Genomic DNA, 10,950 nt, shown 5'->3' with positions numbered 1-10,950 from the left:
GAAAAGCGGCATTAGTGTACTGTGTTCATTCATACCTACATAAAGAGTCCCGCACCTCGGAAGAAGCACAGGAGGCGTTGACGAGGGGTGTAACGCCAGTCTTCACCACTAGAGGGTAAACACAATGCAGTGATTCTAGAAAATAATCGGAATATAATGGAATCAGAATAGAATAGAGTAATATATAATATAAAATAATAAGACAATTGGTTTGGACACACAAGGAATCCCTACAACTTGGTTGAAATGTATATATTTTTTTTAATAATATTGTAAGCAATAGGCTATAATGTAATACACTGTTATAAATGCTGTAGACTACTACATTAAGTCAAACTAATACTAATAATACTAATAATTACTCTAATTAAAAGTATTTTAAAGTCCATATTCAACACCAATGCAGGCCTAGTAAACAATAATAATAATAAAAAAGCAGGCGCATCCTTTCTTCAATGTGATTGGTCGGGACTTGAGCGTGAACTCTGAGGTGTGGCCTCGAGCTGACCGCCTCCGCGCCCTGCAGCGCGCGGGGGTATACCCTAGTACCCATCAAGAGGTGAATAACACATCACTGGATACCGCTATCATTGACACGTTAACAACCACTTATATTACACACATAAAAACATTGCATTCGTTTTTTTTGTAGTAGTAGTAATAATTGCTGCTATTCTGATGCATAACTGGAATTACAACTTTTAAACAACTTTCCGCCGATACAGAGGTCAGAGGAGTAGCCTTCATTTATATTCTAGGCTGAATACGTCTTTTTAACCTACCGACTCCACCTATCCTCTGCCCTCCTCATGGAGGTGCACGCTTGACTGAAAATAACCCGAGCAGCTGTCCTCCTCCTCCCGCTCCCAGTGCAGACTCAGCTCAGCCTCTATCTGGGCCATATCCACAACACACGTTCGGACTTCGGTTATTTTCCATAAGGTAGGCAACAACTTACAAACCAAAGGCCTATATATATATATATATATATATGTATATATGTATATACGACTGTGAGACCATATGCGAGTTGTTATTACCGTTCATCTAACAGGTGGCTACCGGCTAGCTTACTACTTTCTTGACATTCTTCTTGTGTTAAATTAACTTCTGAAAGGACAACATCGGTGCTTCTCTCGCTTATACGGTGGGCCCAATGACTCTCATTAACGGATGATTAAGTGTACTTTTTGTGAAAGTGTTTTATATATATATATATATTTTTTTTTTAATTATTATTATTATTATTTTTACAGTAGACAAGAAATGCAATCTTTCTCCAAGTGATGATTTGTGTGATTTGTGTGTGTGTGTGTGTGTGTGTGTGTGTGTGTGTGTGTGTGCGTGTGTGGGTGTCTGCACAAGTTATATGCAAGGCTGTTGGTGTTTAATAAACATATTTTAATACCCCAAAGGTATTACGCAACACATATGTAATGCACATTTCAAACCAAGCACCTGTCAGCCTGTCAACTGTTGACCAGTAGCCACAGTTTGACACAGATATGAAGATGGAAATAGCTATGGCAAGACAGCTTGCCAGTTGAATACAGGGCAACCAGAACCCCCTCTCTCCCCCCTTCGTCACTAGACTATCTCTCGGTGTCTGTCTGTCTTTCTGTCTGTCTGCCTGTCTGTCTTTTTCCACACACATTCTTAAACACACAGGAACAAAAAGTCACAAAGAGGGCAGCTAGAGATGAAAGTGAGTTAACATTAGCTCGATGCCTGGGGACAGGCTGGAACCACGACAAAACAAACCAGACAAATAAAAGTAAGCGGCTTCTTTAATCATCCCATTTCATTAACGTGCCGCAGGGGCTGGCGTCCACAGATTCCACAGCATATTAGACGTGGGCAGGCTTCAGACTTCAGGCTCTCCACTCCCTCACTCCCACGACAGAGAGCCCCTCAAGAATTCATTGTGTTATGATGAATGGGTGGAGGTCATTCTCTCTCTCTCTCTGCAACCCTTCACTCGGACAATGCACACAATGCAGACGAGTTTCTAGTTTGATATGATAGTTATTAGCGTATGTATGTAGCCCTATGGCATGACGGTAATGTCGTATGCCGCCACAGGTGATGATAATTCCTTACGCTCCACATAGTTCAGTGACTGAGCCTGTTCTTTATCTGCAGTCTGCCGGCACTTCCCAGAGAATTTCCTTATGTTGTTTTCCCCTTCTCCTCGCACATAATGGCAGTTAAGGCCTTCCCGTGCTAAAGAGGGCCTTTCTCTGGACACAACGAAAACCATTGTTCCTCATCCACCCACCCAACCACTGGACGTAGTATGTGGTGTGCGCGTGTGTGTGTGTGTGTGTGTGTGTGTGTGTGTGTGTGTGTGTGTGTGTGTGTGTGTGTGTGTGTGTGTGTGTGTGTGTGTGTGTGTGTGTGTGTGTGCGTGAATGTATGTGTGTGTATGTGGAGGGTAGGGAATGGGGTTCTTGGATTTCTCTAGAGAGGAAGAAGTTCTCTCACTGTATCCTGTTTGCGACATGAGCGGTGAAATATCTTCCTGTGCAGGGATAGAGAGGGGAGAGAGAGAAGAGAAGAGAGAGGGGAAGAGAGAGGGGAAGAGAGAGGGGAAAGTTAGCCTCTACTTTACCCGTGGATTTTGAGGGTATCTGAGTATTTACATTTTAAAAGACTACGTACATACTTTTATATGCAGCCAGTCTACAATTCATTTGTCATACTTTCTCCCATCGAGTGTTTAAGTTTTTTATTAGTTTAGAAAAATAGTAAATGCTTCAAGGTCGAATAGGCCTACATTAACTTTGAAATGCTAATTAATTTGCACTTTGCCTTTCACCTCAATGTATTGTCTTTGTGATGTTGAACAGGTACTTAAAAGTTGAGGATATCAAATATTTTAACACATTTACTTGAAAACTTTTACTTGAAAACCAACTGTGTACTATTAGTCAATATTAGAGTATTAACCCGCTTTGGGAGTGTGTGTGGACGATGGCTGGTTTAAGCAGAGTCTGATTGGACTCTGGGGCTGGGTGACACTCAGGAAGAGATCTCCTACATGACAACATGGAACACGGGACCATGTTACCATGCAGGAGATCTCTTACTGACTGTGTGTGTGTGTGTGTGTGTGTGTGTGTGTGTTGAGATGGCTGGTTTAACCTGTGCACACCGGTAACTCAATGTGCACCAGGGCTGCAGCCTCACCCAGCCCCGTCAGACAGGTGAGGCTGCCTAAACCATCCGCACGCACTCCCCACACACACACTCGCTACCACAAATTGGGTTGTTTGGGTCACAGTGAGTCTTGTGTTTTTTTTACTCCCCATCAAGGACCCTGAGGGCAAGGCATGTCTTCACCAGCTCCTCCCCCACCTCCTCCCCCCGCACCTCCTCCGCCACCCCCGCCCTGCGTGGCCGCTCCTCTGCAGGTACAGCCACAGGCCGCGGCCCTCCGTTATGTTCATGTGTTAGACCCCGCGAAGCGTTCGACTGAGGGTTGAACCGTGAACTCCTGTCCTGTCAGCGCTGTGCCGAGACGGCTCATTAAACCCGTTAGTGTTCTTCAACCTGTGGCCTAACTGGTGACCTGGTTTAATTGGTAAACAACAGGCGGTTGGATCCAAATCCTGGGGCGGACTTTTGCTCGCTCAACATGGAGTTTCCTCGTCCATGCCACTTGTCTTTAATTAGAATAGGAAATTGGTGTATTCATCTTCCTCTCTCTCTCTCTCTCTTTCTCTCTCTCTCTCTCTCTCTCTCTCTCTCTCTCTCTCTCTCTCTCTCCCTCTCCCTCCCTCCCCTTTGGGCTTATAGTCAGATTCTATTTGTCGGCCACACACTCGCACACTGATGCTATTCTACACGCAACCCACATCATGCTCATTGGCTTTCAACCTGCAGGCTATCTGCATTATTGATCAGAGGTACAGTTACACACACATACTTATGTACACACACACACACACACACACAGACACACACACACACAGATGGTGGGTCAGATGGCAGCAAAGTGTCCTGTTGCATCCCTAGCTCGCATAGCTCTGATGTTAAATATGTAGCGTGGGCTCAGGAGAGCCACAGAGGGGAGCCACAAAGGGAGGGAGAGGCAGGAATAGATCTAAAGTATACCTGTGGACACGTCAAATGCCTCTCCCAAGTATTGTTACTATAAAAAGCAACCACTTCTCACCCTCACTCACACCTCTCTCTCTCTCTCTCTCTCTGTTACTCTCTCCCTTGCTCCCTCTCTCTCCCTCTCTCTCTATTTAATTTCAATAAGGCTATTTTGATTATTCTATACAGGACATATACAAAAGTGGTTGCTAAAGCATTTGGACATTGCAGCACATTCAGTGATAATAGTAAAATGAACGATAATGTTGTCTTTCTTTCTTTATTTAACCTTTATTTACATTAAGGACAATCACCTATTCACACTGGCAACCTGGCAAATATTATAATCTCTCTCTCTCTCTCTCTCTCTCCCTCCCTCTCTCCCTCTCTCCCTCTCTCCCTCTCCGAGACAGCCACGACGCTCCTCGGACCCTCCCAGGTCCCAGTCTGGCGGTGGGGGCGGGGGGGGCAGGGGTGCCCTGCTGGCGGACATCCAGAAAGGAGCCCGGCTCAGGAAGGTCACGCAGGTCAACGACCGCAGCGAGCCCCTGGTCGACAGTAAGGGAGCGCCGTGTCCTACACGCGAACATACACATGCATGCATTCAGGCACACGCACACACACACAGACACACACACACACACACACACACAGTCACATACAGCCGCAGGATTAGTACTTTTAAACACACAGGCGCACATGACAATCGGCCAATAAACGGAAACACGTACGCAGACAGAATCCGTCCCAGACAGTCAATGAGCACCACGTGAATCTGTTGTCACTGGGAGTCTTTGTCTCATGGGAGAGAGGTGAGGCGAGGTAAGAGCGTTTGAGAGAGAGAGAGAGAGAGAGAGGGAGGGAGGGGGAGAGAGAGAGAGAGAGAGAGAGAGAGAGAGAGAGAGAGACAGACAGTGTAACAGAGGGTGTTTGTTTAGTGAGCTAAAAACAGGGAGGAGCAGGGGCAGTGAAAGAGGAGAGGAATCGTCCGCTACAGGCAAGCGCGACAGGAGAGGAACGACAGAGGGAGGGGGGAAAATGCAAGGGAAAGATTACAATACATTTACATTACATTTACATTTAGGGCATTTAGCAGACGCTTTTATCCAAAGCGACTTACAATGAGTGTACTGAAACAAATGATGTATTGCTGTATCATAGATCTGTTTTCAAGTGTGTTCAAGTGTGCCCCTTGGTTTTATGTTTGAACTTATTGTAATGGGAAAATGATATTTTCACATTCAATTTCTCTATTGTTGATTGTGCCTTTTTTCGCTGGTGGTCAAGGGTCAAAGGGTCCGACTGAGAAGTCACCACTACGTCTCCCCACATTGCAATTGTCAATGATCAAATCAAATAATTCTGTATTCTCCTGTATTCTCATCAAGTAGAAGAATGACCGGTGTACCCCAGGCAGAAAGGTTAACGTCAGACAACGCTAGGAACGGGTAGGGTGGCTAGACAGTGCAAAGGAATAGGAGCCAGAGCTTACACGATGAAGGGGATCAGCACGTGGGGGGCAGAGATGTTCTCAGCGTGTTCGAGACCTGTTCCACTTGTCGTATGCTATTGTATGTTTATTACTCTCAATTAGGCTTATCAATTAGCCAAATTGTTATAAGTTCGGATGACTATTTTAGTCTCAAACAGTTCAGACAGAAACGATTGCCGTGGTGAAAATTCCCACCACGCTTATTTTGTACTATGTGAATACACACACTAGTCTAGTCTATATTATATTTATGACAAGCTGATTATCCCTCATCTTCCACCACATTCAGCCTCGTTAACATCATAATCAAAAGTGTGTGTGTGTGTGTGTGTGTGTGTGTCCCAGAGCCCAGCGGTGCAGATGCGTCCAGCGGTCCAGGCTGTAACCAGGGGCCACAGGCTGGGACGGGGCCCTCCCTCGGGGGCCTCTTCGCCGGGGGGTTCCCTACACTGCGGCCCGTGGGACAGAAAGACCCAGTGAGGAGCCTAGGTGGGTACAGTGGATCACCACCTCGGGCCGTCCTCCACGCTGTGTTTGATCCTCCACTCAATTGTGTGTGCTTGATTTGATTTATTCAATTGTATCAACACAATGCCAACAAATGCCTTAGACACACGACGATCAAATACAACTGAGGATAAACACACAATAAAGTCCAGGACTTTGTTTCCATTGTGGTCCTCAACACAAAACATCAGGACAAGTCTCACTCACAGAGTACGTGATGATCAATAAAAAGATTTTTCTTAAACAATTTTTTTTTTTTAATGAAAACGGACACTGGCCCCCGGCTCTATTCAGCCGCCCTCTCTAGTGACCAGGCCTTGATTCTCTTTTTAAAAGAGTTCAGGCTGGAAATGACTTTAATTTGCCTGTCTAACTTGTCCCACTGAACTTCCCTTATATAGGCAACGGTTCCTTTTCCCTAACGATGTCTTAATGTGTGTGTCTGCGCGTGGGTGTGTGTGTGTGTGTGCGTGCGTCCTCTCCAGTGTCTCGTTCCAGCTCGTCGGTGACCCCCAGGCCCGTGTGGAACCAGCCGCCGCCGGGCGAGTCCAGCACCGACCCGGCGCCAAACCTCCAGCCTGCGGACAGGGGGCCCGCCGTGGCCGCGCCCGCCCAGCGCCCGCCCGGCCCCTCCTACTCGGCCCCGCCCTCCCCCTCCCACACCGGCCGGCCGCTCCCTCCCCCCGCCCCCACCTCCTCCCCGCCGCCGCCGCCCTTCTCCGTCCCGCCCCCACCACCACCACCACCACCACCACCCCCTGCTCCACCGGCACCTCCGCTACAGCAGCCCCCCGCCCCGCCCCAGGACCGCCCCGTCAGCAGGCCGCCGCCCGTCCCCACCTGCCCTCCCCCGCCTCCGCCCCCGCAAGTCACCCGGCCCACTTGGCTGCCCGTGCAGCACCACCACCCCCACCACCACCCCCACCACCCCCACCCCCACCACCACCACCACCACCACCCGCAGCCCCTCACCCCCCCTCCTCACCCCCCTCCCTCCGCGCCGCCCTCCTCCCTCAACCCCAACCGCTCCTCGGGGTGCTTCTACCCTCCGCCCACGTGCCACGTCTCCCTGGGACCCCCGCCGCCGCCGCCGCCCCCCCTCCCGGCGTCCTTCACGCCCAGCTGCCCCACCACGCTGCCCCCGCCGCCGCCGCCGCCCCCGCCCCAGGCGCTCCACGTGTCCCTGCGCCTCGGGGCTCCCCCCCTGCCCCCGCTGCCGCCGTCCTACCCCTGCACCGCCCCCACCCGACGGCCCCCCGCGGTGCCCCGCAGCGCAGGTACGCCCCCCCCCCCCTCCTCCTCTGGTCCTCTGGCCGGCCGCTGTAGAGTGATCCGTCATGACACAAGGGTATCCCTCTGGTGACGGAGGCTTGACCTTTAGTACTTGATTGCCTTTGGTATAATCGGTCCTGTTTAAAGTTATATTGTAGTACGCTTCGTTCGTTTTACAGGTTTTACTGCCTTTCTTTTCCCGCTTGAATTATATAATAACCCAGTAATCTAGCTTTTATGCATTGAATATCACATTTTTATCTTCTTTCCTCTAGTTTCCTCTTAGAAAATGCCATGTAATGGAATTTGAATTGTGGACTTTGTCCGCGACTTTCATTTTTTTATTGCCATACACGCTCTCAGACGTCTTAGCTGTAAATCTCTCGCTCCCGAACGGTGGCGACGTTTACGACTGATGCTGTTCTTCGGTTACCCACGGCAACAGGTGTGAGTCGCTTGGCTCCTCCCCCTGCCCCGCCGGCCAGGTCGCCCACCACAGAGCTGTCTGGCCGCATTCCACCCCCTCCACCCTTCCTGCCCCCCTCCAGCCTCAGGAACGGACACCTGCACAGCTTGGGTGGGCCTGCGTGTGTGTGTGTGTGTGTGTGTGTGTGTGCATGCATGTGCGTGTGCGTGTGTGTGTGTGTGTGTGTGTGTGTGTGTGTGTGTGTGTGTGTGTGTGTGTGTGTGAAGCAACAGCGGTCATAGTAGAGTATAGTAATCTCCTGTGTCTCTGTGGAGCAAAATGAAATACCTGTATGGCAGACAGGCTGGCGTCCTTTAATGGCATGGTCTCTTGTCGTACCGTTTCTAGACGACTTCGAGTCCAAGTTCCAGTTCCATCCAGTGGAGGACCTGCCCCCGCCGGAAGAGTTCAAGCCCTTCCTCCGCATCTACCCCAGCAAACAGAACAGAGGTGGGTCCCCCCCAGTGGAGACCAGACCTGGTCCAGTCTGCTCCATCGCGATTTTTGCGTCAAACCATCTCCAAACTAATAAATTCTAGTAACAATTTATTTATTTTTATAAAAATATACAGTATATATATTTTCGGTATATTTATTTTATTCACTAAATGTTTTGTAGAAATTGCAGAACAGCTGGATACATATTTGTACATTATTTTTGATTTGATCATTTTCTATTTTGAACCTTTTTGTATTTTTTTAAGGGGACATTTCAAAGTGTCTCAGTTTAGGGGATTTAAGGGATTTTCTGGAGAGAAATGCTGAAGAAATGCGTCATGTTTTCAAACTCATCTAATAATCGAGCGGCCCTAGTCTAAAGCCATTAGCATTAGCCATTAGGTATACGTTTTGTTCCAATCTCACCGCGCTCCTTCTCTCCCTCGATCGCCCTGCAGAGAACCCCATGCCCCTCGGGATCAGAACCCAGCTCAGATGAGACCCTCACGCCCTGCCCGCTCCTCAGCCCACCACAGCAAACTGCAGCCCGCGCAGACTCCGTTCCATTCCTCCACTCGTGTCTTGGACTCTAATGACAGCATTTTTGTGGGATGTGTAAGAAGGGGTGTGGCAGCATTGTCTCACAGTCTCACACAGTGTGTGTATGTTCTGTTGGCTGTGTGTTTTTCTAGGGTTCCTAAGGGCCGTGGACCTTGCCGGGCCCAACCCAGAATAATGTGACCTCTGACCTCTTCCACGGTGGAATGTTTTAAATGTGTGTGTGTGTGTGTGTGGGGGGGGGGGGGGGGGGGGGGGGTTGTCTGTAGTCTCTTGCTCCTGTGTGTGTGTGTGTGTGTGTGTGTGTGTGTGTGTGTGTGTGTGTGTGTGTCAGAGGACCCCACATCTGATTTGTTTCATTTTCCTTATTCGTCAACAGCTGCACATAGACCACATGTATGCACACAAAGCAATCACAAAGTATCCTTTGGTTGCTAAAACAGACTAAAGGGAGAATACACTTTTTCTGTGATATGCGGGAAAATTTGATTGATGGGTTTTATTATGAAATGAATATGTTGCAACAACATACAGTGCTTCCAAGGTTACCATAAGACATGCTCATGTTTGTAACAGTGACAATTGTGTAATGTAAATACTTTTCAAGAAACAACTTTTTTTCTTTCAAATAATCTACTTCTACAAGACAATGACTTATAATATTGTTATTAAAACTCATACCTGTTAGCTTATGCAATGAAAGAGCCACTGCAATCTTGAGTAGCACAATACACATGTACAGTTAAATAAGTCAACAGTGAAATACGTTAACAGTTATCTAGTATTATCTTGACTGTGATAGTAGTAACACTATCCAATGGTGCTATACAACTTCAAATATAACATATCTCTTTAAGTAATCTGCTTACATCTTTAGCATTTCGATTATCAGATCATAATGTAAAGTGTATTGAGCAAACTGGTGTTGGTAGGTAATAACCAATACATTTACTGTGGTCCTATAGTCACAATAACGTGAAGACAGTGTCATCTGCTGGTAGAAAGTGGGAGTTATTACAAATAAATAATTAATTTAAAAGAATGACTTAATCCAAAGTGTAGTAGTTTATTGGTCAGAAATATTAATTGCCTTGACATACCTGCAAACTCATAAGGGTTGAAAAAGGTGACAAACGAAACCGTTGTAGGGGGGTCTGGGGGCATCCCCCCCAGCCAAATGTTGCTATTTTAACATGTAAATTAAGCATTCTGGTTCAAGTTCAAGTTCAAGTTTTTTATTTATCAAGTACTCATAAATCATAATTTATCAGTATTGAAAATTGTTGTGCTCAAATGTCTGTTCAACTTAAAGAATAAATAAAATACTGGAGTTAAGGATGGAGAAAAAGGGTAGAATAAAAAATAATAATGTTCAAGGACAGTTCAGCATCCTGATGGCATGAGGGTAAAAACTATCCCTGTATCTGCTGGTACGAGTCCTTATGCTCTTGTAGCGTCTTCCAGAAGGCAGGAGGGAGAAAAGACTGTGGCTGGGATGACTAGGGTCAGAAATGATCCGCTTGGCCTTTCTCCTGCAGCGCTGGCTGTAAAGGTCCTGGATGGATGGTAACACAGTCCTTGTAATACGTTGTGCAGATTTGACCACTCTTTGTAAAGATTTCCTGTCCTGGGCATTGCTGTTACCATACCATGTTGTAGCCACCGGTAAGAATGCTTTCTATGGTACATCTGTAAAAATTGGTCAGTATTTTGCAATCCATGCCAAATTTCCGCAGTCGCCGCAGAAAAAAGAGCCGCTGTTTAGCTGTCTTTGTGACCACACCAATATGGTGTGACCAGCTCAGATCATCACTGATGTTAATTCCAAGGAATCTGAAACAGTTGACTCTCTCCACTGCTGTGCTCCCGATGTAAACGGGTGAGTGTTCTCCTCCCTGCAGCCGCCAGCTGTAGTCCACTATCAGCTCCTTGGTTTTGGTGGCATTGAGCAGCAGGCTATTATCCTGACACCAAGATGTCATAATAGCCTATTAACACATAATATGGTGTACTCCCAGAAGAAAATAAAGGGAAAAGACAACATTTTCTTATAGTAAAAATGGCACATTTATTAACCTGGTCAGTTACGAGTGAGCAGTCCACTCCAGGACTGGAA

General features: G+C 47.3%; 1 protein-coding gene across 1 annotated transcript; it reads left to right on the top strand.

The window, feature by feature from the left end:
* The first annotated feature begins 590 nt into the window (after window positions 1-590).
* Window positions 591-9,050, top strand: LOC311365456 (uncharacterized protein). The gene is made up of 8 exons (XM_084484993.1): window positions 591-942; window positions 3,316-3,413; window positions 4,515-4,659; window positions 5,939-6,082; window positions 6,586-7,377; window positions 7,818-7,949; window positions 8,187-8,288; window positions 8,735-9,050. The coding sequence occupies exons 2-8, from the start codon at window positions 3,333-3,335 to the stop codon at window positions 8,773-8,775; spliced, it is 1,437 nt and encodes a 478-aa protein (XP_084341119.1). The 5' UTR covers window positions 591-942; window positions 3,316-3,332; the 3' UTR covers window positions 8,776-9,050.
* Window positions 9,051-10,950: the final 1,900 nt, after the last annotated feature.

The sequence above is a fragment of the Micromesistius poutassou genome (genome assembly GCF_964030765.1).
Source record: "Micromesistius poutassou genome assembly, chromosome: 20".
Taxonomy (NCBI): domain Eukaryota; kingdom Metazoa; phylum Chordata; class Actinopteri; order Gadiformes; family Gadidae; genus Micromesistius; species Micromesistius poutassou.
This window is presented reverse-complemented; position numbering and strand designations above follow the sequence as displayed.